Source organism: Rhinoderma darwinii, chromosome 5 (genome assembly GCF_050947455.1).
Source record: "Rhinoderma darwinii isolate aRhiDar2 chromosome 5, aRhiDar2.hap1, whole genome shotgun sequence".
Lineage (NCBI taxonomy): Eukaryota > Metazoa > Chordata > Amphibia > Anura > Rhinodermatidae > Rhinoderma > Rhinoderma darwinii.
The window spans coordinates 185,232,685-185,259,857 of NC_134691.1; the positions used below are offsets into that span (position 1 = coordinate 185,232,685).

General features: G+C 40.5%; 1 protein-coding gene across 3 annotated transcripts in view; it reads right to left on the reverse strand.

Annotated features, from left to right (window-relative positions):
• Window positions 1-10,279: 10,279 nt before the first annotated feature.
• The window catches only part of ELP2 (elongator acetyltransferase complex subunit 2), an 88,632-nt gene continuing 71,738 nt past the window's right edge, over window positions 10,280-27,173 (reverse strand). For all 3 annotated transcript variants that reach the window (XM_075828493.1, XM_075828492.1, XM_075828494.1), the window contains 4 exons: window positions 21,712-21,833; window positions 17,005-17,147; window positions 16,404-16,508; window positions 10,280-11,299 (listed from right to left, as the gene is read on the reverse strand). In XM_075828493.1, coding sequence (XP_075684608.1) covers window positions 11,134-11,299; window positions 16,404-16,508; window positions 17,005-17,147; window positions 21,712-21,833 — 536 coding nt within the window. In that variant the 3' untranslated portion in view covers window positions 10,280-11,133. The remainder of the gene's footprint in view (window positions 11,300-16,403; window positions 16,509-17,004; window positions 17,148-21,711; window positions 21,834-27,173) is intronic.

Consider the following 27,173-nt stretch of genomic DNA (forward strand, 5'->3'; position numbering starts at 1 on the left):
TGAATTTCTGTGACGCATGCAGTGTCAAACCGAATTCCTAAGCGGCCTATAAAATCTGGAATTTGAGGCTCAATCAATGGGGTTGCCTCAGCTGCTCTCCTGGGTCACCTTTGGGGGGGTTCCTCATCACTGGAGGAGGAAACAAAAAGGAGTGGGGCATATTCCTCGTCACCCTCGCTGGCCGTATCAGTGTCAGAGGCAGTGATGGCGTATGCCTCCTCGACTGAAAACATTCTTCTGGACGTTTGAGACATTTTGATTTATTACAGGGGAGTGTGTGGTGTTTTAACATGTGTAGTCAACTTTTATTGTGTGTGTGTGTGTGTGTGTGTGTGTGTGTGTGTGTGTGTGTAGTATTTTTACACATGTATAGTGAACAGAAATTCAAAGTTAAGATTAAAAAAAAAAAAAAAGAATGGGCTGATATAAAAAGTAAGACTAAAGAATAAAATTAAACTGTAACAGTAGAAAAATGACAAACAGTATATCTACGTTATGTAAATCTACTGTACAAACGTTAGTTAAAAAAAACCTGAACGTCCGTCAGTAATGGACGCTATCTATTACTATAAAAACTGTAGTCTAACTAATGTGCTACAGTAAAACTAGACTCTAAAAATCACTAACTGACGCTATCGAATACTAAAAAAAAAACTGTAGTCTAACAGTGAACTACAGTAAGTTTATACTAAAACGGCAGAAAAAAATTGCTAGATATATCTATCTATATCTAAAACTAAATTAATGTTTCTAACGCTAGCGTATGCTACCCTAACTCCCTACCTACACCTAACTACTATTATATTTTCTTTTTTACTGCTTTAGAAAAAAAACCTGCGCCAGAAAAGATGCTGATCAGTGATGTGAGTTACTGATCAGCACAGGACGCACACTACGCAAAAGTGCGGGTGAAAAAATATAAAAAGACCAAAAAAAAACCTGCGTCAACAAATTACCACAGATGCTGATAACTAATCAGCAGTCTGTGGCCAGGAGGGTGCACACAGGAAGATGGTGCAAATTTATAATGGACAAAAATAAAAAATTCCTGGAACAAAAATTTAGCACAAATGCCAATCAGTGATGGCGGTCAATGATTAGCGCTCAGCGGTCACAGGACACAGGTAATTTGTGAAAAAAGGCAAAAAAAAAAAGTAACAAAAAAGAACCTGCGGAAAAAAACAAACAGACGCTGATCAGTGATGGCGGTCACTAACAAGCACTTCGTGGCCGCAGGGCGCACACAGGGAGATGGTGCAAATTAAAAAAACATCCTGTGCCAAAACTTGAGCACAGATGCTGATCAGTGATGGTGGTCACTTAACAGTGCTCAGTGGGCACATGACTGACAGAGAGGGGGTGGGGTGGGAAACGGGGGATGGATTGGAAGAGGGACAAGGCAGGCCCAAGGACAGGGAAAGGGCCAAAAAATCTGTCGGATCACAAAAATCTGTCGGAAAAAAAAAAAAACTAAGACTGATGGTGATCAGACAGCAGCAGCAAAAAAAAGGACCTTATTTTTTACACAGTAGTGCGATCTGCACTACAAATCCCAGCAAAGCACACACAGTCTCTTAATCGTTCTTTTCGCTGCCTCAAACCGGAATGGCAGCGTGCAGAGCGGTGTCGGTAATCAAAACACCCGCCGGTGCGCTGATTGGTCGGTCATTACAGACCGACCAATCAGAGCGCTCCTAGAGGTGACATCACTGCCACCTCCCTAGATGACACTGGTGGTGACGGGTGCTGTCTCGGACAGAACCAATCACCACCGTTTTAACAAAATTGGCAGCGATTGGCCGGTCAGAATTGATCGACCAATAGCAGCGATCGTCAATGCGGGGGGGGGGGGCAAAATTACACACTGGGCAAGTAGTAGAGATGGCCTGCTGTCAGGGACAGCAGCCATCTTTACTTTGTCACAGCGCAATTAGCACCGGTGACCGCTTCCCGACAGCGCCGTATATATACAACGCATGTCAGGAAAGGGTTAATACTACAATTGGTACTAATCCTCCTAAAACGCCTTATGAATTGTACTTTCACCATTACCACAGAACTGCAAAGGGAGTTTCTAAGGCGTATTTAGCTATTTCGGAGATTCTACAGAATAAAGCTATATCCTGCCTATGACATTGGGAATATGATCTAAACCTGACCCAAGGCTCTATAGATTGGGACTCTACTTTCCTTCTGGCACCTAAGTTGTCTAGATCCACTCAACACTTGAAAGCTACAAGGAAACTGTTGTATAGATTGTATTTAACACCTTATCGTTTGTCTTTGATATACCTGAACTCTTCCAATATGTGTTGGAGATGTCGTACTTCTGTGGGTACTCTCAAATATGTTAACTACATTATGGAAAGAAAAATGTATTTTGTACAGAGTTATCGATTATCTCAAAACTTGACTTGGGACAAATGGCAATTATTATGTGGATTCTCTTCATACTTGACCTTTGATTTAATTTTTTCTTGTATCATCTATAGTAGTGAGCTTCTATTCTGTTTTGTTTATTTACTTATTTGATTTTATTTCTATAATATGCGTAAGTATTGTATTTTATGTATACACATTTTCCTATGCACAGAAATGTATAATGTAGCCTACTTCTGTATGCTTTATGGTGTATTTCAATGAAGAACTTTATCTCGCAATTGTTATTTATCGCTACACATCTTAAAATTTTATTTTGTATGATCCAATGAACGACCTCATTGCTCTCAAAGTGTGTTGATGCAAAAATTTTTTTTTTACTTTGTAAAAGTAGTAACATATATATAAAAAAATATATACATTTGGTATCACCGTAATTGTATTGAGTCGCAGAACAAATTTAAGTTGCCGTTTTTACTGCATGGTAAACAGATTAAAAACAAAACCCCAAAAACTGATAAATCACAATTTTTTCCAATTTCTGCCTGCAAAGAATTTTATTTTCAGTTTCCCAGGACATTAAATGGTACTTTATATGGTGTCAATAGAAACTACAACTCCTCCACAAGAAATAAGCCCTCACACCGCTCTATTCACGGAAACTAAAAAAGTTATGGCTCTTGGAATGCGGGGAGGGAAAAAAGAAAAAGAAAAAAAATGGATCGGAAAGGGTTAATTAATTTCTAATAAAAAAAATACATTTATGACCACATGTGGGGTATAGCCATACTCTGGAGAAATTGCTTTACAAATGCTCGGGTGCTTTTTCCTCCTATTCCTCTTATTCTTTGTAAAAACTGAAAAAATGCAACATTTTAGTGGAAATAATGTTGATATTCATTTTCACGGCCTAATTGTAATAAATTATGCAAAACAGCTGTGGGGTCTAAATGCTCACTATACCCCTAGATAGATTCCTTAAAGAGGCTCTGTCACCAGATTTTGCAGCCCCTATCTGCTATTGCAGCAGATAGGCGCTGCAATGTAGATTACAGTAACGTTTTTATTTTTTTTTAAACGAGCATTTTTGGCCAAGTTATGACCATTTTTTTATTTATGCAAATGAGGCTTGCAAAAGTACAAATGGGCGTGTTTATAGTAAAAGTACAACTGGGCGTGTATTATGTGTGTACATCGGGGCGTTTTTACTTCTTTTACTAGCTGGGCGTTAGGAATGGGAGTGTATGATGCTGACGAATCAGCATCATCCACTTCTGTTCGTTAACACCCAGCGTGTTCTCGAGAGATCACGCTGTGACGTCACTCACTTCCTGCCCCAGGTCCTGCATCGTGTCGGCCACATCGGCACCAGAGGCTACAGTTGATTCTGCAGCAGCATCAGCGTTTGCAGGTAAGTAGCTACATCGACTTACCTGCAAACGCCGATGCTGCTGCAGAATCAACTGTAGCCTCTGGTGCCGATGTGGCCGACACGATGCAGGACCTGGGGCAGGAAGTGAGTGACGACACAGCGTGATCTCTCGAGAACACGCTGTGTCTGCACTGCCAGAAGCTGGGCGTTCTGAAGAGAAGTGGATGATACTTCTCGTCAGAACGCCCAGCTAGTAAAAGAAGTAAACACGCCCAGATGTAACACACATAATACACGCCCAGTTGGACTTTTACTTTAAACACGCCCAGTTGGACTTTAGCAAGCCTCATTTGCATAAATACAAAAATGGTCATAACTTGGCCAAAAATGCTCGTTTTTAAAAAATAAAAACGTTACTCTTATCTACATTGCAGCGCCGATCTGCTGCAATAGCAGATAGGGGTTGCAAAATCTGTTGACAGAGCCTCTTTAAGTGGTGTAGTTTCCCAAAAGGGGTAACTTTTGGGAGGTTTCCACTGTTTTGGACCCTCAGGGGCTTTGCAAATGCGACATGGCACCCGAAAACCATTTTAGCTAAATTTGAGCTTCAAAAGCCAAATAGTGCTCCTTCCCTCCTAAGTCCTGCTGTGGGTTCAAACAGCAGTTTATTACCACATATGGGGTATTGCCGCAATCGTGAGAAAGTGCTTTACAAATGTTGGGGTGTTTTTTCTCCTTTATTCCTTGAAAAAATACAGAATTTTTAAGTTTTTTCAGTAAAAAAGTAGATTATCTTCACAGACCAATTCAAATACATTTAGCAAAAAAACTGTGGGGTCAAAATGCTAACTATACCCCTAGATTAATTTCTTGAGGGGTGTAGTTTCCAAAATGGGGTCACTTTTGGGGGGCTTTTACTGTTTTGGCACCACAAGACCTCTTCAAACCTGACATGGTGCCTAAAATATATACTAAAAAAAGGAGGCCCCAAAATCCACTAGGTGCTCCTTTGCTTCTGAGGCCTGTGTTTCAGTCCAGTAGCACACTAGGACCACATGTGGGATATTTCTAAAAAAATGCAGAACCTGGGCAATAAATATTGAGTTGCATTTCTCAGGTAAAACCTTCTGTGTTACAGAAAAAACTGTATTACAAATGAATTTTGGCCAAAAAATGTTATTTGTAAATTACACCTGTACTTTGCTTTAATTCCTGAAAAACGCCTAAAGGGTTAAAACACTTTCTGAATGCTGTTTTGAATACTTTGAGGGGTGCAGTTTTCAAAATGGAGTAAATTATTGGTGACTTTCTAATAAAGAAGGCCCTCAAAGCCACTTAAGAACTGAACTGGTCCCTGAAAAAATAGCCTTTTGAAATTTTCTTGAAAATATGAGAAACTGCTGCTAAAGTTCTAAACATTGTACATCCTATAAAAATAAAAGAATGTTCAAAAAACGGTGCAAACAAAGTAGACATATGGGATATAGGAAATAGTAACTATTTTGCGTGGTATTACTATCGGTCTTACAAGCAGATACATTTAAATTTAGAAAAATGCTAATTTTTGCAAATTTTCTCTAAGTTTTGGTGTTTTTCACACAAATATTGAATTTATCGACCACATTTTTTTACTAACAAATTACAATGTCATGAATCAACAGTCTCAATCACTTGGATACATCAAAGCATTCCTGTAAAGGATCTACCAGACACAGCTTCTGTGTCGACGCCCGTGGTTAATCAGTCTGCACCTGCTCCTATGTCTGATAGTGACTCGATCTGCTACCACTCAAGCTGGTAGGCTCAGGAGTGGGAGAACCGATCACAGCCTGGCCATACGGTTCTAGCTCCGTCCCTCGGTCTATTTATACCTTCATTTTCTGCTGGTCTTTGCCTGGGATTCTATCCCGTTTCCTGGCTCTGCTGCTCCTGCTATTATTCTATCCCGTTTCCTGGCTCTGCTGCTCCTGCTATTATTATTGACCTTGCTTCATTTTTACCCTGGCCTTACGGACTACGCTCCTGCTCTGCGTTTGGTACCTCGTTCACTCCTGGTTTGACTCGGCTCGTTCTCTACGCCTGTTGCTCACGGTGTTGCTGTGGGCAACTGCCCCATTTCCCTTAGCTTCTGTGTACCCTTGCCTGTTTGTCTGTCGTGCACATATTGAGTGTAGGGACCGTCGCCCAGTTGTACGCCGTCGCCTAGGACGGGCCGTGCAAGTAGGCAGGGACTGAGTGGCGGGTAGATTAGGGCTCACCTGTCTGTCTCCCTACCCCGTCATTACAATTCCAAAGTTATTACCACATAAATTGACGTCAGATTTGAAAAAATCGGCTTCGTCCTCAAGGCCAAAACAGGCTCAGTCCTGAAGGGGTTAAGGGTGGCACAATTAGTAAAATAAATAAAGACAAAACAAGATAAATAAAATAAAAGAAAGTATAAAAATAAAACATCACCATTGCTAGCCCAAACCGCAGCTTCTAGCCCAGTCCCCAACCATTTAAAACTGTTATTACCTATATAAAATTTACAGTAACGAAAAGGGGGACACAGTTTAAGAAATCTATTTCAGTGGCACTCCGTGCAATGGACGCCTTCAAGCACCAGGACATGTCGGTACGTCCTGATGCAGGGGTTGAAGTATGGAGCGGGCCATACGCTGCAGGCGTCAGCTGACACCCTGCAGCTACAACCAGGAACAGTGATCGCTCTATTCTTGACCGTTTAACCAGTTAGGTTGGCACTATCGCGGGGTGCCGATGGTTGTCATGGCAGCCCGGGAGCCTAATGAAGGCCCCCAGGCCTGCCTTCTTTCTGCTCTTGTTAAGCCCTACCTCTGGCAGGCCAAACAGAAGCCTGTAAAAATGACAATATACTGCAACACACTAGTATTGCAATGTATTGTACCAGTGATCTGATGATCGCTGGTTCAAATCCCTTAAAGGGACTAATGGAAAGTGTAAAAAAGAATTAAAGATTTCAGTAGTGTACCAAAAAAAAATATATAAAAAAAAAAACCTTTTCCAATTTTTTATCTAAAGAAACGTTTGTTGTTTTTCTAAAAGTTAACATATCTTGTATCACATCTGTAAAAGTCCAAACTATTACAATATAACAGTATTTAACCTGCTCTATGAACGGCGTAAAAAAAATAATTAATTAAAAACTCAACAATTGCGGTTTTTTGGTCACCTTAGGCCTCCCAAAAAATTGAATAGAAAGTGATCAAAAAGTCGCATGTACCCCAAAATGGTGCAATAAGACCTGCAGCTCACCCCGCAAAAAATAAGTTCTCACACCGCTGAATCGGTGGAAAAAGAAAAAAGTTATGGCTCTCAGAATATGGCGACAAATTTTTTTTTTCACCTAATCGGTTTTTTTATTTAGAAAAGTGGTAAAAAAAATAAAATAAATTTGGTATCGCCATAATCGTATCAACCCGTGGAATAAAGTGAACACGTAGTTATTACTGCACGATGAACGGCATGAAAACGAAACCCGCCAAAAAATGCACAATCGCTGTTTTTTGCCAGTTTTACTCCACAAATTTTTTTTGCAGTTTCCCACTACATTATATGGTATAAGAAATGGTGCGATGAAAAACGACAACTTCTCCCGCAAAAAACAAGGCCTCATATGGCTATGTTGATGTAAAAATAAAAAAAAAAAGTTATGGCTTTTGGAATGTGGGGAGGAAGAAACGTAAGTGAAAACCCGAAAAATGGATGCCGCGGGAAGGAGTTAACGGGGGAAGATAGCCTGGTCTTGAACTGGTTAATAGTGCCTCCTACAAGGTCAATTTTAACTATAAATACTTTACTAATTGCCAAAACGACCTCCAGCCAGCCATGCTGATGGGCTCCATCTGAATTATACTGTATTTTATGTGATCATGTAACACTATGGTTGTGTGAAGGGAAGCAGGGAATTTGGAGCTATGGATCAGCAAATTCAGTATGGGCCCATACAATTTTGTGGGTGCCATACTACGGATACACATAGCTCCCAACATTTGCAATCCCATGTGTGGGACACTTTTAAGCCCGGCTCTGATACACCCCAGAACGCCCACAAAACATCCAGAGAACACCCTTTTTTTGCACATTTGCAGAAGACGAGCCTAATTTTATGGCCTTTTGTAGGAAAATCCTGCAAAAAACGGGACGGTTGGCAGATTACAGATCTGTAATGTGGCCATGCATATGAGCACAAATAAACAAGAAGCCATTACTTTCTTCTCCTGTTTGAATTGGCAGTGTGGGCACCTATCTACAGGGGACACTGGAACTATCTACAGGTGGCAGCGTGTGGCACTATCTTCAGGGGACACTGGCACTATCTACAAGGGAGCAGTGTGGCCACTACAGGGGGCACTGGCACTATTGACATGGCACACTGTGGCACTATTTACAGGGCACACTGTGGCACTACCTTTAGGGGCCACTGTGGCACTACCTACAGGGGGCAGTGTGGCACTACCTACAGGGTGTAGTTTGGCACTATCTACAGGTGGCACTGGCACGATCTACAAGGGATACTGTGGCACTATCTACAGCGGGCAGTGTACTATCCACAGGGGGCTGTTACTATCTACAGGGGGCAGTGTGGGGATCTACAGGGGGCACCATCTACAGCGGGCAGTGTGGGGCACTATCTCCGCTGGTTTTTATGCTACCAGTAGTGGTCAGCACACATCAACTAGCTTAGCCCTTTTCTTTATTAGAGCTTGTAATATAAAGGGCTAGGCTACATAGTACAATAACACTGTTCTCCTTCAGCCTGCTGAAAGGTGAATAGACTCCTAGGGGCACCAACTAAAATATCGGAGCAGAGGTCACATATAAAATCATAATATACCAAGAGCTACTATATTCACTAGCCGCCACTAGATGGAGTTTCCAGCTGATATTGTCATCCTTGGTTGTTCTTGTAAACTCCTTCCAATTCTGTAGCTCTGCACCCTCCAGCAATTGGCAGCCGCCTCTGCGCTCCTCTCAGGTGTTCAGCAGCTCCAGCAATGGATGAACCGCTGGGTTACCATGACAACAACGGCTACAGCATCGTTTAGTCACTTATACCTAGGTGAAGTCTAATTGGTTGACAGTGTGCTCACATGACTAAAATTAATCCACAAAAAAAAAAGCATGGGGTTTCTATGTAGTTGCTGTATGTGTATGAAAAACCTGGACACACTACTAGGGACATCTACCAGGCAAAGCTTTATTTAACTAGAAATACTTCACTTCGCCTCTGGCATGGCCTAATAGGCAGTTGCTGAAAGCAGACCTGGGAGTCTTTGTTAGGTCCCCGGCTGCCATGAAAATCCAACGGCGGCCCGCGATTTCTTTGCGGGGCACCGATGGTGTGACAGAGGGAGCTCCCTCCCTCTGTCAAACACATAGATGCCGCTGTCGCTATTGACAGTGGCATCTAAAGGGTTAAACTGCCGGAATCGGAGCGCGCTTTGCTTATGGCAGTTGGGGCAAGAGCCAGGCTGTGTTTAACAGAAGTGCTCCCGCCGCTGATCGCGTGGGTACACTGGCAGTACCCACCCAATCAGAGTGACAGATATATCCGTCGCTATGCGGGAACGAATACCTGCTTGCGACAGATATATCAGTCGTTAAGGGGTTAAAACGCAGGAAAAAAAAAAAGTGTGTGAGAAGGAAGACTGTTCACGATCCGGGGGGGGGGGCACCACACTGACAAATGTCTCATGCTTCTCATTCACAGGCCGCAGGACTGGTTGTCCTAGATTGGCTGCTGCATTAGAGGTCAGCTGATAGGTATGTAGAAAATCAATGGCATCCTGTCCTGTGCACTGCTGTCTCCTGGCCACCTCCTCTTCTGTAGCTGCTGAGCAGGGCTATGTTCACATTACATTACTTTTGCCAGTGTTTGATGTATACGTTGGAAAAAAAAAACCTCCCAGCATATACATGTGGCCTTTAATAGGGGTGTATTCAGGCTTCGTGCTTAAAACAACATGAGATGTAAATATGGCCCTGTGTGTAAGCACCATTTATAATCCGGACTAATTGAATACTAGTTGAATGTACGTAATGGTTGAAAACCGATGGGCATAGTAAATGTTCTCTTTGAAGTTACTCATTCAGGGAAAAAAAAACCTGAAATCCTCTCATATAGAATTATTATTATCATCTCCTTCAAGTTACTTGAAAATCTGTCCTGTTCCCCACATCCATAAATGTTATTATTCAGACACTACCACGGTTAGTGAGAGATATTGGTAATAACGTTATACTAGGGATTTAGTACTTAGAAGAAATTCCCTGATACTTTCAGAACCGATTAACCATATAGGGTCCTCCATGGACATGCGGTGTACAACTTTACAGTGTGTTCACATAGGCAGCTATATAGAAACGTGTGTAAATGAACTCCGCATCAGCCTGTAGACAGGGGCCCTGAGATGTAAGCTCAATACAATACAATACAATAGCACATTTGCTGCCAAAAATCTGAAAGAAAAAGTTAGTAGTTTTCGTTATTGTATTTTTTTATTCTTTAAACATTTTGCTGAAAATATAAACTTCAGGCATATAATGGAAAAATGCATGTAAACTCCGATAAGTGTATCTCGAATTTTCAGGAAGTAAACGAAGGCTATAAAAGTAAATAACCATGACGTTTCCTTGTGAATTTCTAAAGTGGAAAATGTTACTTTATCTTTGTAGTTGCGTTTTACAACCACAGCGTACGCAGAGAAGTGATGGTCTGTGAGAGAAGCGGGCCTGCTCCTTGAATTCTCCCTGATGCCAGGCAACTGCCAATCATCTTCCCGGCTAACAATATTAGGAATAATTCATAAGATAGGTCAACTCTTAGGGTGCAGTCGCACGTTGCGTATTTTCCTTGTATTTCGCAGCGTAAAAATACGCTGCAGAAAACCGTACAACGTCCATTATCTCAGTTCTTGCATGCACGAATTATGTTTCCCATAGGCTTACATTGTAAAGTTTTCTGCAGCTGGCAAATAAGTCAAGTGTGACTGCACCATTACAGACTTTTACGTTTAAACCGTGAACAATGAAGAAATGATGGAAAAAGCGCATGCTCTCCATTTACGTGATCCATTCATCAGTATGATAAAAAATGTGGCACGATTTGAGCTTCCAGGACACGAACCGCCAAAAGTACGATTCCGGAGTTAGTTCTACTCCTTTGCTGGGAATGTTATATTTAAAGACAACATGCAAATGCCAGTTGTCCTATAGATTATTTATTTCTGCATTTTATAAAGTACGCACCAGACCTGCAATTGTAAGTAAAATGGCATTTAGCTTCTTTGAAGCCATGATCTATCAGCCCTGGCCGTGCCAGCTCATTTATAAGTTATGTCTGTTACTCCACGTAGCTTTTATAATGAGAATATACTCTTGTTAACATTGAATATCTTAACGCCATGATCTGCTCCGCAGCTTGCCAGCTGCAACCAGTCTCCATTGTCCGCATCATCATCATGTCCAGCACGACCTGGCTTACTCCTCCAGCAGAGCTGCTTGACAGTCAGGGTGTGACAAAGGCTGAAAGAGATAGAACAGAATAAAGGAAAAGGATCTGTGTGACAACAGGAAAATGTCAAACTCAGCTGGACTGCAAGATCCAAATACCATCTAACATCTAATTAGTGGACTTTATCTCACTACTGCCAACCGGGAGAAATTGACTTGTCACAACCGGCAGGTACTAAATATGCCGGAGATGCTAAGGTTATTAGCAACACTAATGACATTTTATCCCTTCGCTTGTCAATAATTGAAGCTGCAAACTCTTCATCATTTTTAAACATTCAACACATTAGTGTCAGGTCACACATTACAATTACCATTTAATGATTTTGGGGGGTAATGATCTTACGTCGCAAAAAAATAAAAAAATGTCATTTTCCTAGACATGATAACTATACTATAGTCAGTGCCGCAATTTTAAGCTTCACGTACACATTTTTACCAGCTAAAATTATTTTATTTTTTTTAGAATATTGAGTCACATACAATTAGAAGCTGCTTAAAGGGGGAAAAAAATACATCTAATTACTGAGAGTTCAGAAAAAATGTTTCAACGGGTTTTAAAAAACCTAGCAACAAGGGTTTTTGTTCCCTGCCCTTCATGTTTTTAGTGGCATGGTGCCTCGCCGGTGCTAGATGCGGTCACTAACAGCATGAGGCTCCTCCTCTGTGGCAGACCGTTCCTGTGGGAAGAGAAAGCACACAGCGCCTTTCAGATAATGTCAGCGCTGGGTGCTCCTCCTGCGTTGGTCTTTTAATAGAGACTGATGCTGAAAGCTACATATAGCAACTGGCAATGTGCTGCTCGTATGCAGCTACCTGCCAGCAGATGGTGCATCTCTTAGGTGTGCAGAAGTTGACTGTATAAGGGTGGTGATGTCTTGCATTGACTACTAGGAACTGAGGGGAGGGAATTCTGTAACTACCTGCTAAGGAATATGGGTTTGGAATAGGGGTTTGCTGTGAATATCGGGGAAGTGAGGGAGGCCGCTCTGTCTATTGGGGAAGTGGAAAGAAAGCGCGCTCTAATGACTGAGAAAATGGGTGGTGGGCGGGGGATGTGAACACAATTTTTAAATTACTAGAGGTAAAAGAGGAAGGGGGGGACACGACTATTGTGACTACCATTAACCCCCTCCCGCACCTTGGCGTAAATGCACATCCAGGTGAGCAGTAACTTCGTGTATCTGGGCGTGCAGTTACGTCCGCGCTTTAACAGTTAACCGCCGCGCGGCGCTACACCGCAGCGGCGGTTAACTGTGCAGGGTGTCTGCCCTGCTCTCCCCGTTGCCGATCAGCGGCCTGTCGCCGCTGAAATCGGCAATTAACCCCTTCGATACGGTGGTCGATTGCGATGACCACATTGAAGAGGTTTACAGCGGATCGGCAGCCCTCCACATGCATTTGCGAGGGCTGGCGATCCTTATCATGGCAACCAGAGGCCAGACAATGACCTCCGGGTTGCCATGTATGGAAGCCTCGGAGGAGCAGCCTCCGGCCGGTGCTCCGATGCTTCCTGTCAGTTACGTCACAATGACAGTTAGAACACATTACACTACGTGTGTAGTGTAATGTATTCCAGCAGCGATCAAAGCTGCAAGTCTAAGTGTCCCCTAGTGGGACAAGTAAAAAAAGTTAAAAAAATATAATAAAAATGTTTTTCAAAAGTGTAAAAATAAAAGTTAGAAGTGACATAAACAAAGAATGCTTTTTTTCCTATAAGTCTTTTGTTATAGGAAAAAAATTAACACGTTAAAAAAATTACACATATTTGGTATCACCGCGTTCGCAACGACCCCATCTATAAAACTGTAGTATTATTTTTCCCGCACGGTGAACACCGCGGAAAAAATAAACGAAAAACAGTGCCCGAATCACAATTTTTTGGTTACCACCCCTCCCAAAATATACAATAAAAAGTGATCAAAAAGTCGCATGTACACCAAAATGGTACCAATACAAACTACAACCCTGTCCCGCAAAAAACAAGCCCTTACACCGCTTTTTTGACTGAAAAATAAAAAAAAGTTATCGCTCTCAGAATATGGTGACACAAAAAATAATTTATTTTATAAATAAGTGATTTTATTGCACAAACACTGCAAAACATAAAAAAATTATATACATATGGTATCGCCGTAATCGGATCGACCCGCAGAATAAAGTAAAATGGTCATTTATAGCCCAGGGTGAAGGCCATAAAAAAAAGAATAAAAAACATTGCCAGAATTGATGGATTTTGGTCACCTTGCTTGCCAAAAAATGGAATAAAACGTGATCAAAAAAATTTCTGGTACCCCAAAATGGTACCAATGAAAACTACAGATTGTTCCGCAACGAATAAATCCTCACACAGCTCCGGTGGAGAAAAAATAAAAAAAGATCTGGCTCTCAGAATATGGCGATGCAAAATGTGCAGAGTGTTCCAAAAGCAGAAAAGATTGGGCGCCATTTATCAGTGCGACACCGGCCACACATCTGCGGATTATTATTTATTTACTGCATTATAATACCCTCTTATTATACGCTGATGTACCCCGCACAGATAACATATGTCCCCACATTATAAACTGAGACACCAGTAAAACCCCAAACAGAACAACTACCAAGCTACATCTGCGCCCCAAAAGCCAAATGGCGCTCCCTCCCTTCTGAGCCCTGCAGCGTGCCTAAACACCAGTTTGCGTCCACAGATATGGCATCGCCATACCCGGGAGAACCCGGTTAATATTTTATGAGGTATTTGTCTTCAGTGGCACAAACTGGGCATAACATGTAGTGCACTAAAATGACATATGAGTGGAAAATTAAAATTTTCACTCTGCACCATCCGCTGCACATTAACCCCTTCGCGCACCACGACATAGCATGTCTTAGTGTGGGGGGTGATGTATGGAGCGTCTCACGTGAAAAATAAAGAATTTAAAACGGCAAAATCGCTGTTTTTTGGTCACCTTCGCTCTACCTAAAAATGTAATAAAAAGTGCTCAGAAAGTTGTATGTACCAAAAAAATGGTACCAATAAAAACGACATCTCGTCCCTCAATAAATAAGCCCTCATACCGCTCTATTGACTGAAAAATAAAAAAAGTTATGGCTCTTGGAACGCGGGGAGGAAAAAACTAAAAAGGAAAAGAAAAAAATGGATCAGTCCAGAAAGGGTTAATTACTTTCTAATGAAAAACCATTTATGACCACACATGGGGGGGTATTGTCGTACTCGGGAGAAATTGCTTTACAAATGTTGGCCAGCTTTTTCCCCCTTTATCCTTTGTGAAATTGAAAAAATGCAACATTTTAGTGGAAGAAATGTTGATATTCATTTTCATGGCCTAATTCTAATAAATCCTGCAAAAGACTTGTGGGGTCTAAATGCCCACTATATCCCTAGATAGATTCTTTAAGTGGTGTAATTTCCACTTTTGGGGGGTTTCCACTGTTTTGGCCTCTCAGGGGCTTTGCAAATGCGACATGGCACCCAAAAACCATTTCAGCTAAAGTTGAGCTCCAAAAGCCAAATAGCGCTCCTTCCCTTCTGAGACTTGCTGTGGGTCCAAACAGCAGTTTATTACCACATATGGCATATTTCCGTAATCGGGAGAAATTGTTTTACAAATATTGGGGTGCTTTTTCTCCTTTATTCCTTGTAAAAATTAAAAATGGCTACCTTTTTTCAGAAAAAAAAGTAGATTTTTACCTTTACAGAATAATTCCAATGAATTCAGCAAAACAACTGTGGGGTCAAAATGCTAACTTTACCCCTAGAAAAATTCCTTGATGAGTGTAGTTTCCAAAATGGGGTCACTTTCCGGGGGTTTCCACTATTTTGTTCCCTCCAGTGCATTGCAAACGCGACACGGCACTGAAAACTATTCCAGCTGTGGGTCCAAACAGCAGTTTATTACCACATATGGGGTATTGCTATAATCGGGAGAAATTGCTTTACATATGTTAAGGTGTTTTTTCTCTTTTATTCCTTGAAAAAATGTCTAAGTTTTTTCAGAAAAAAAGTAGATTTTCATCTTCACATACTAATTCAAATAAATTTAGCAAAAAAACTATGGGTTCAAAATGCTGACTATACCCCTAGATAAATTCCCTGAGGGGTGTAGTTTCCAAAATGAGGTCACTTTTGGGGGTCTTTATTGTTTTGGCCCCATAAGACCTCTTCAAACCTGACATGGTACCTAAAATATATGCTAAAAAAAAAAAGGAGGCCCCAAAATCCACTAGGTGCTCCTTTGATTCTGAGGCCGGTGTTTCAGTAAATTAGCGCACTAGGGCCACATGTGGGATATTTCTAAAAACTGCAGAATCTGGGCAATAAATAAAAAGTTACATTTCTCGGGTAAAACCTTCTGTGGTATAGAACAAAAATGTATTACAAATGAATTTTGTAAAAAAAAAAAAATGAAATTTGTAACTTTCACCTCTACTTTGCTTTAATTCCTGTGAAACGCCTAAAGGGTTAAAACACTTTCTGAATGCTGTTTTGAATACTTTGAGGGGTGCAGTTTTCAAAATGGGGTGATTTATGGGGATTTCTTTCGAATATATAAGGCCCTCAAAGCCACTTCAGAACTGAACTGGTCCTTGTAAAAATCGCCTTTTGAAATTTTCTTTAAAATGTGAGAAATCGCTGCTAAAGTTCTAAGTCTTGTAACGTCCTAGAAAAATAAAAGAATGTTCAAAAAACGATGCAAACATAAAGTAGACATATGGGAAATGTTAACTAGTAACTATTTTGTGTGGTATTACTATCTGTTTCACAAGCAGATACATTTAAATTTAGAAAAATGCTAATTTTTGCAAATTTTCTCCAAATCTTGGTGTTTTTTACAAATAAATATTGAATTTATCAACCAAATTTTTTCACTAACATAAAGTACAATATGTCACGAGAAAACAATCTCAGAATCGCTTGGTTAGGTAAAAGCATTTCAGAGTTATTACCACATAAAGGGACACGTCAGATTTGAAAAATCGGCTTCGTCCTGAAGGCCAAAACAGGCTCAGTCCTGAAGGGGTTAAGCAGAACTCTATTCTGACTAATGGAGGATTAAAAAAAATGCAGATTGTGTGCAAAGTACTACAAAACCGCTAGAAAAGTCATACTCACCTTTGGTCTATCTCAAAAGCTTTTATCCAGTCATTAGGTTCAATGTTGTGTTCCCATTTGTACAAATTTATCTTGCCGCAGTCTAATCCAACAGCAATGATGTAGCTAGGACATGAGAGCAAATGTTGTAACTCCGCATTTCTCAAAGCAACATTGAAACCAACTAAATAACCCATAGCATACACAAAAAATTTAAATTATAAATACTAGAAAGGACTTAATTACTTATATTTATCATATAACTTAAAAAAGGTCTCATCACTGATAACACCTTAAATATGGAAACCACTTTGGCTTTCTGATTTTTCCAGAGGAAGCCACTGCAATCCAAACATTTACCATGCAGTGGAAAATCTAGTATTACAAGGCAGCCATTTAGAATGGGGTCTATGTTATACACGGACAGCTTGAGCCTGCCAGAGCGAGAGACTCTGCTGTTACAGGGCCCCCTTTTTGACGTCCAGATGTGCCAATAGGGCTGGGACTAAATCTTATATAAAAAAAAAAAAGTCTGCTTTATCTTTTATATCAATGATCCATATGGGAAGACAAGACACATATTTAGTTGCATGTTCATCAAATATTCTATTTGCATGATTACCTTCCCTGAGAAGCGATTACTTGGTTCACACTGACAGTAGTGACCGAATCTTCTGTATCCAGAAGTGTGGAGCAAGGTTTGACAGATGTGGCGCTCTTCTCACCCAAGAGATCATGCTTCTGACAGTCACCCCACACAATCACCTAAATAATGTATGCACAGAATGCAATTACTATTATTAACAGCACAAAAGAGTTTATACTTTGACGTGTAGTTCCACTTCCACACAAATTTATGTTAGATACCAGCAACATTTGTGTGTAGAGTGTTATCAATCAAACAATTAAATCGTTGTCTATGTAGGGAATTTGGAGCTCCGAATCCGAATAATGGAGCTCCAAATACCTATAAAGATATTGAAAGTAATTAATCGGCAAATAATGCTGTAACTTTAACCTCTTAATGACTGGACCTGAAAAGGCCTTAATGACCAACTAAATTTTGCTGTTTTTGCCTCTCTGCCTTTCAGCAGTCATAACTTTTACATTTTTTCTTTAATGCGGCTGTATGAGGCTTTGTTTTATGCGGGAGAAATAGTATTTTTTTTTTCTCTCGCAGTTTGGGGGTAGAAATATTTTTATTTTTATGGAGTGAGTATAGGAAAAAGCGATTCTCGGCATAGTTTTTCTTGTTTATTTTTTATCCCGTTCACATTTCACGCTGAATAACTTGTTAAATTAATTCTTCAAGTTATTACAGTCGTGCAGATACACAATATGTGTAGGTTTTTTGTTGTTAGGTAATGTAAGGGCAATAAATATTTGATACAAAATAATGAAATTTTTTTTGGGACATTTTTTTGATCTCATTAATGGATAACTTTATTTATAACTTTATTTTTTACTTGTAATGTATTAGCATACTCTTGTATGCGAAAACATCATACTGTGTTACTATGATACAGGCTGCTGTTAGGGCAGCACATAGTGTGCCCTAACAGCAGGCAAACTGAACAGACAGCCCTGGGGTCCTATTTAGGTCCCCAGGGCTGACTGCAGAGGGATTCCCTGGTCTTTGATCACGTCACCGAGTTTCCGGTGACGAGATCAAAGAGGGGAGTTCCCTTCGATCTTGCCGCGGTCACAAATGTTTTCTGACTCCAGCGGTGTTCAGCAGGCTGCTCTTAGATCAGGAGCTCTTAGTTACAGCTCCTGCTTAGCGGATGAGCGCTCATCAGCCTCTTCTACAGCGATGCCAAAAGACGTCGCTGTAGACAAAGTACTTGCACCGCCTGCCATCAAAGACGGTGGGCGGTCGTTAAGGAGTTAAACACATCCTCACATGATGATAAATCAAACATATAACCAGCGCTAATAAGCAGTGTATTTCCTATACAGACAAGGCCTAGCAGAGTTGGGACATGCTGTATACAGAGTCATAATTCAGGGCAAAATTAGAATTTTTAGTTTGTGCTCAAGGTTATTTCATATTTCCAGTGTTTTAGAGTGCCACTAAGTTATATGGAGTAAAAACAGTAAATTACTAGTATGTTTTTCAAAGAAAAACGTGAAATAAAGTTAAAATAAATCTGGATACACAATAGTATACATGGAACATTTTATGTGGTTTTTAAGTTATGGCTGAATGGTGTATATGTCAATACAGTCTAAGGCCCCATGCACACGACAGCAAAAAACCTCAGTTTTTGCGGACCGCAATTGTGGTCCGCAAAAACGGAGCCATTCACTTTCATTGAACACTGACACCTTTCTGTAGCACTACGGAAGGGTGTCAGTGCCGTGGAAATGTTCCGGGAATTATGGAACATGTCCGTTTTTTCGCATTTTGCGGGCCGTGCTCCCATACTTTGTATGGGAGCACGGCCCGAAAATGCGGCTGTCAGTCAGCGGCCGGCCGTGCCCGCAATCGCGAGCCGTGATTGCGGGCACGGTCGTGTGCATGGGGCCTAAGTGAATGGAGTGGGTGGGACAAGCTGGTGAAGTCACTAACCAGCATCTGCACATTCACTCAAATCTGAAGTGGCGCACCGGAAAAGTAGCTTCAGTGAACAGATGTTCCTGTGTTTATTTGTAAACACCAATCAAAGCTTTGCAATGTAACTGGGGGCCCAAAATAAGTCATTTTTACAGTGCTGCAAAACATAAAAAGTTATTGCCTCTCTCCCAATTTCTTTTATTTTTGCATATCTTTTACACTGAATGTTTCAGCTGATGAAACTATTTTTAATACAAGATAAAGATAACCCAAGTGAACACAAATGTTCGGAAACGTCCGTTACTTTAAGGTTGTCATGACTACTAGCCAAGTTTCTGGGTGGCCCTGGTTTTGAGATGCAGAGACAATCTCATTCCTCTGTCTGCAACCTATCAGAGCCAAGAGTGGAGTATTTGAATCTTTTCAGTTCTCATTGTTGCTTGTGATTTTCTTGTGAATACTTGTTACTGATCAAGCTCCTGGTTACACCCTGAATTACCTTGTCTGCTTTGACTCTTTGAACTGGACCGAATTTACCCTCTGCTCAGTGACTTTTAGTATCTCCTGGTTTTGTACTCTGCTGGCTGCTTACCCCTCTGGCTTGTCTGGTAATCCATTCTGGTATTGCCTGCAGTTGCACCTCCTGTCCAACACCGTATTCTGTAAAAGCAACCTGGGTTCCCTGCAGTCAAATCCAACCTGCCTGGCGGTGGGCTCTGGTGAAGACCATGGAGTAGCCTTAGACTCTGCTGACCAGAGTGGTGATGGACTTGAGGTAGCTGAATTACCTGCTCGCTTGATCCAGACAGTCTCCAGCTGTCTTTGGCGAATTGCTTGTATTACAATTACATAAACTTGCACTCTGGGAAATTGCTCAAGTAGTGATTCCTCGACAACAAAATGATGTTTTTATTTATTGAAGGAAAAATGTTGTTCAGCCCTACCTGGCCCTATGTGAAAAATAAATTGCCCCCTTAGCTACGAAGTCAACCATTTAAGCAAATTCAATGACAATTGGGTTCAATTTCACTAGCCACACCCAGGCATGATTACTGCCAGACCTGTTGAATCTAAACATCACTTAAATAGAACCTGTCTGGTAGTGTGGAGGAGACTAGAAGGTCTTAAAAAGCAGCACATGATGCCACGTGATAAAGAGATTCAAATACAGATGCCAAAGTCCTTATAACCTACCAGTCTGGAAATTGTTACAAAGCCGTTGCGAAGGCTCTGGGACTCCAGCAAACCACAGTGAGAGCCATCATCCACAAATGGAGAAAACTGAGGTGAACCTTTCCAGGATTGCCCGGCCTACCAAAATTTACCAAGAGATCATTAACGACTCATCCAGGAGGTCACAAAAGAACCCAGTCGAACATCTAAAGATCTGCAGGCCTCATTTTCCTAAGTTAAGGTCAATGTGGACGACTCCAGAATAAAAGAAAAGACACTAGGCAAACTTGGCAATTATGGAAGAGTTGCAAGGCGCAAATCACTGCTGACCAAAAAGAACACAAAGGCTCGTCTCACATTTTCCAAAATAAATCGAGATGACCCCCAAGGCTTTTGGGATAATATTCTGTGAACTGATGAATCAAAGGTGGAACCTTTTTGGAAGATTTGGGTTTCGTTACATATGGCGTAAAGGTAACACCATATTCCACCATAAGAACATCATACCAACAGTCAAACATGGTGGTGGTAATGTAATGGTCTGGGGCTGCTTTGCTTCGGCAGGACCTGGACGACTTCTCACATTTGATGGAACCATAAATTCTGCTCTCTATCAGAAAATCCTGAAGGAGAATGTCCGCCCATCAGTTTGCTACCTAAAGCTCAAGTGCAGTTGGGTTATGCAGGGGGACAACGATCTAAAGCACAAAGCAAGTCTACCTCTAAATGGCTCAAAAGAAACAAAATTATAGTTTTGTAGTGGTCGAGTGAAAGTCCTGACTTGAATCCCATTGAGATGCTGTTGACATGCCCGAAAACTCCCCAACGTAGCAGTTTTAAAACAATTCTGCAAAAAAAAAAAAAAGAGCCAAAATTCCTCCACAGCTATGTAAAAGACTGATGGCAACTTATTGCGAACATTTGATTGCAGTTGTTACTGCCAAGGGTGGCACAACCAGTTATTAGGTTTAGGGGGTTATTACTTTTCACATTGGTGATATAGGTTTTGAATAAAACTTTATCCTCAATAAATGGTCATTTAAAAGCTGCATTTTTTGTTTACTTGTGTTGTCTTTATCTTATATTAAAATTAGTTGGATTATCTTAAGAATTTAAATGGGACAAATTGGCAAAAATAGTAAAAAAAAAAAAATCGGGTGAGGGGCAAATACTTTTTCACAGCATTGTACATAATTTATAGCATTTTTCTAGGACTACTACATACATGGCTAAGTCTCCAACCTAAAATTTAGAACAGTGTAATGGGAATGTGTATCACTTCAGCCTTACACACGTTTTGCACGCCAATGTAATTAAACTATAAAGAAATATAGTAAAATATTTCATATTCAACAAAAAATTACTTTTTTTTTCTGTAGTGTCACATACTGTAGAGTCTTTTTGTCACGAGACATCACTCTAGTCCCTAGATCCAGGCACTAAGCAAATCGGACTCACTGGTGCCATATAACAAATTATTTGATCCCATGACAACTTCAGCCTGTTTCTATGTCGTCGTTCGTGCATTAAGTAATGATAAAATCCCCAGCAACAGGTGAACTGTAGACATTATCCATGTACAAATGGATTCATACGCACCTTTTTATCTCTGCTTCCTGTCACAAAGAATTTGCTGTCTGGAGTCCAGTCACATGACCAAATGATTCGCGTATGAACAGACGTATTCTTATCAGTGTTTGCATACAACATGAACTGGGGTACTGCTTAAAAAAAGAGAGCGACAACATACTCAAATAAGATAATGCATAGCACTAGAGCGGAGATGTGTCAGGGAGTCTAGTGGGCATTGCGGCAGTCCATTTACAGTAGGTGAACATAGTCCCTGTATTCTGCTAATAGTGCCTGCACTGCCGGGACTTAACCCTTTCACGACCAAGGACGAAAATGCACGTCCTGGTCGGCTGCTAGTTCCCGCACCAGGACGTGCATTTTCGTCCGCATTTCAAACTGTCACTCTGTGTAAACACAGAGTGACAGACCCGCGCTGACAGCTGTCCTAGACAGCTGAGACATCAGTCTCGCCGGACAGCGGACCATCGCCGCTGCTTTCGGCAGTTAACCCCTTAAGTGCGGCGACGGATTGCCGTCGCCGCATTTAAGTGGTTTGAAGCACATCGGCAGCCCCCACGAAGTGATCGTGGGGGCTACCGATGCTTGTCACGGCAATCGGAGGTCAGATAATGACCTCCGGGTTGCCATGTACGGAAGCCTCGGAGGAGCAGCCTCTGGCCGTTCCTCCTCTGCTTCCTGTCAGTGTGACAGTCACGTCACAATGACAGTTGGAGTACATTACACTACGTGTGTAGTGTAATGTACTCTAGCAGCGATCAAAGCTGCAAGACTAAGTGTCCCCTAGTGGGACAAGTAAAAAAAGTAAAAAAAAGTAATAAAAATGTTTTAAAAAAAGTGTAAAAATAAAAGTTATAAGTTCTATAAACATGAACTGCTTTTTTTCCTATAATAAAACTTTTATTATAGAAAAAAAATGAACACGTTAAAAAAGTACACATATTTTGTATCACCGCGTTCGTAACGACCCCAACTATAAAACTATAATGTTATTTTCCCCGCACGATGAACACCCCCAAAAAAAATCAATAAAAAACGACGACAGAATCACAATTTTTTTGGTCACCACCCCTCCCAAAATAAAGAATAAAAAGTGATCAAAAAGTCGCATGTTCCCAAAAATAGTACCAATAAAAACTTCTATCTGTCCCGCAAAAAACAAGCCCTTACACAGCTTTTTTGACTAAAAAATAAAAAAATTATGTCTCTCAGAATATGGTGACACAGAATTTTTTTTTGTTTATAAATAAGTCATTTTATTGTGCAAACGCTAAAAAAAAGGACCAAACCTATAAACATATGGTATCGCCGTAACCGTACCAACTCGCAGAATAAAGTAAAAATTTCATTTATAGCGTACGGTGAGCGCCGCAAATAGAAAACCTAAAAAACAGTGTCAGAATTCCTGTTTTTTGCTCAGGATTGCAAAAAAATTGAACAAAAAGTGATAAAAATAAATAAATCGCATGTACCCCAACATGGTACCAATGAAAACTACAGATTGTCCCGCAACAAATAAGCCCCCGGTGGAGAAAAAATAAAAAAGTTCTGGCTTTCAGAATATGGCGATGCAAAATGTGCAGAGTGTTCCAAAAGCGGATAAGATCGGGCGCCATTTATCAGTGCGACACCGGCCACATATCTATGAATTATTATTTATTTACCCCATTATTATACCCTCTTATTATGCCCTGATGTACCCCGCACAGATTACATATGCCCCCCACATTATAAACTAAAATACCAGCGAAACCCAAAACAGAAAAACTACCAAGCAAAATCTGCGTTCCAAAAGCAAAATGGCGTCCCTCCCTTCTGAGCACTGCAGTGTGCCCAATCAACAATTTGCGCCCACACATACGGCGTCGCCATACCCGAGAGAACCCGCTTAACGTTTTATGATGTATTTGTCTTCTGTGGCACAAACTGGGCACAACATATTATGCACTAAAATGGCATATCAGTGTAAAATTGCAATTTTCACTTTGAACCATCCGCTGTGCACTAACCCCTTTGCGCACTATGACTTAATTGCCCGTCATGGTGCGGCGGTTGATGTATGGAGCCGGCTCACGTGCTGAGCCCGCTCCATACGCTGCGGGCATCGGCTGTGTATTACAGCAGGCCCCCTCGGTACTAACGGACAGGTACAGCGATCGCTGTTACAGAAGCCTGTAAGAATAACAATATACTGCAATACATTAGTATTGCAGTGTATTGTACCAGCGATCCAATGATCGCTGGATCAAGTCCCCTAAGGGGATTGATTAATAAAATGTGTAGAAGAATTATAGTTATTAGTAGTGAGAATTATTTTTTTTAAAGTTAAAAAAACAAAACACCTTTTCGCATTTTTCTTCTAAAGTAATGTAAAAAAATTAACAAAATTGGTATCGCTACGTTCGTAAAAGTCTGAACTATTACAATATACCATTATTTAATTTGCACAGTGCACACCTTAAAAAAATGTAATAATTGAAACCGCCAAAATCTCAGTTTTTTTTTTTTGTCACCTTCGCTCTAAAAAAAAAATGTACTACAACTTTTGAATCACTTTTTATGTACCAAAAAATTGTACCAATAAAAACTGCAGCTCCTCCCGCAAGAAATAAGCCCTCACACCACTCTATTGATGCAAAAATAAAAAAGTTATGGCTCTTGGAAAGCGGGGAGTGAAAATCTAAAATATGAAAGCAAAAAATGGATCAGTCCTGAAAGGGTTAATTCATTTCTAATGACAAAACGTATGACCACATGTGGGGTATTTCTGCACTCGGGAGAAATTGCTTTATAAAAAATGGTTGTTTATTTCTCCTTTATCCCTTGTGAAAATGAGAAAATTCAACATTTTAGTGGAAAAAAATTTGATATTAATTTTCGCGCCCTAATTCTAATAAACTCTGCAAAAGACCCGTGGGGTGTAAATGCTCACTATACCCCTAGAAAAATTCCTTGAAGGTTTTTCAGAAATGGGGTCACTTTTGGGGGGGTTTCCACTGTTTTGGTCCCTCCAGTGCATTGCAAATGCAACATGGCACCGAAAACCATTCCAGCAAAATCATAAATCCAAATGGCGCTCCTTCCCTTCTGAGCCCTGCTGTGGGTCCAAACAGCAGTTTATTACCACATATGGGGTATTGTCGTAATCGGGAGACATTGTTTTACAAATGTTGGGGTGCATTTTCTTCGTTATTCCTTGTAAATAATAAAAATTTCTATGTTGTTTCAGAAAAAAAGTACATTTTAATTTTTACAGACTAATTCCAATATATTTAGCGAGAAACCTGTGTGGTCAAAATGCTAACTATACCCCTAGATAAATACCTTAAGGGGTCTAGTTTTCGAAATGGGGTCGTTTATGGGCAGTTTCTATCGTTCTGGCAGCTCAAAGCTTCTCCAAATGTACAGTGGGGCCTAAAACATTTTCAAGCAAAATATGAGTCCTGAAAGCCTCCGGGTGCTCCCTTCCTTTGGGGCCCTGCCGTGTGTCCAAACAACGCATTAGGGCCACAATGTGGGTATTTTTGAAAACAGGAGAAAGAGGGTGATAGATTTTGGGGTGTGTTTCTTCATTCTCATGGTCGCTTTACAAAGAAATCGGTCTTAAAACAAATACTTTTATGAAAAAAGTGAAATTCTTTTTTTTTTCCACCTGATATGCATTAAATTTAGCAAAAAACTGTGGGGTCAAAGTACGCACTACACCCCTAGATAAATACCTTAAAGGGTCTAGTTTTCTAAATGGGGTCGTTTATGGGGAGTTTCTATCGTTCTGGCAGCTCAAAGCCTCTCCAAATGTACAGTGGGGCCTAAAACGTTTTCAAGCAAAATATGAGTCCTGAAAGCCTCCGGGTGCTCCCTCCCTTTCGGGCCCTGTCGTGTGTCCAAGCAATGCATTAGGGTCACAATGGGGGCATTTTTGAAAACAGGAGAAACAGGGTGATATATTTTGGGGTGTGTTTCTTCATTCTCATGGTCACTTTACACAGAAATCGGTCTTCAAAGTGATACTTTTATGAAAAAAGTGAAATTATATTTTTTTACGCCTGCTTTGCATGAATTCTTACAAAAAAACTGTGGGGTCAAAATACTTACAACACCCCTTAATAAATACCTTAAGGGGTGTCGTTTTCAAAATGGGGTCACTTGTGGGGGTTTCCACCATTCTGACACCTATGAGCCTCTGAAAACCTGGCTTGGTGCAGGAAAACAAAATGTACTTCAAAATGTATAAAATGATTACTAAACTTGTAAGTCTTCCAAATTGCTAAAAAAAAAAAATTTTTTTTCAAAAGTGCTGCCAAAATAGAGTTAAGAGATGGAAATATATATTTAATTAAAAAAATTGTACAGTATGTATGTACATATGTGACATATTGCAGTTAAAAATAGGGAAAAATGATAATTTTTAAAAAATTTCTTCAATTTCTCTATTTTTTAATTAATTTCCGCAAATCGTATCAGTCTACTTTTACCACTAAAATAAAGTACAACATGTGACGAAAAAACAATGTCAGAATTACTTGGATATTCAAAACTTTCACAGAGTTATTCTCTGATAAAGTCAGACATACCAGATTTGACAAATCTGGCTTGGTCATTAAGGTACAAACATGCCCGGTCATTAAGGAGTTAATCTACAACAGCCCCGCAGGCTTATTATTATTGGTGCTGCTGCTTCGGATTACAATAACGTTATTTTAGGGATTTCAGAATAGGACAATGCCCTTGTGTAAACTTACAAATACACCTTTGTGGCAGGACTCTTCTCCAGTTGGAAAAAAAAGAAGCCAAGTGACTGAGGTATTTCTATAAAGTGCAAAAGTCACACAGCATACATAACAGTTCTGCCCCAGCCTAAACCATAAAATTACCGTACTTACAAAATGCGTACATTAGAATGGTTTTTAAGATGATAAATGCAGTCATTCTATGACCTATTTTGGCAAATAAATCCTACAAAACAAGCAATGAAAAGCACAGTACTGGCTTCATATTAGAGGTTAATACAAATCAAGGAATAGTGTAGCACTTAAAGGGGTTTTCCCCTGAAAAAGACAGACATTCCGCTGCTGCAAAAACGCACCATTTCCTGCGGTTTTTGCGGCAGAAAATGGTGCGTATTTTGCTGCGTTTTTCACAATGCTGGGAGATGGTGACATCTCCTCTGAAAAACAAGGCAATTCTTGCCACTTTCCGGAGCAAGAATTGACATGCTGCGGTCCGAAAAATACACACCGCAGGTCGAATTCTGCTCTGAATTTTTACGCAGCGTGTGGATACGATTTGTTGAATCCACTATGATGCTGCTGTATTCTGCTGCATTTTTTCTGTCCAAAATTCCAGCTGGAAAAAATGCTGCAATTCCGCAGCGTGTGGACAAGCCCTAAAAGTTCACATGTAGAGGTGCTCAGGTCATGCCGGAGTGTGGCCATATGGTTTAGAACACCTCTTATTCTAGACGACTTTGG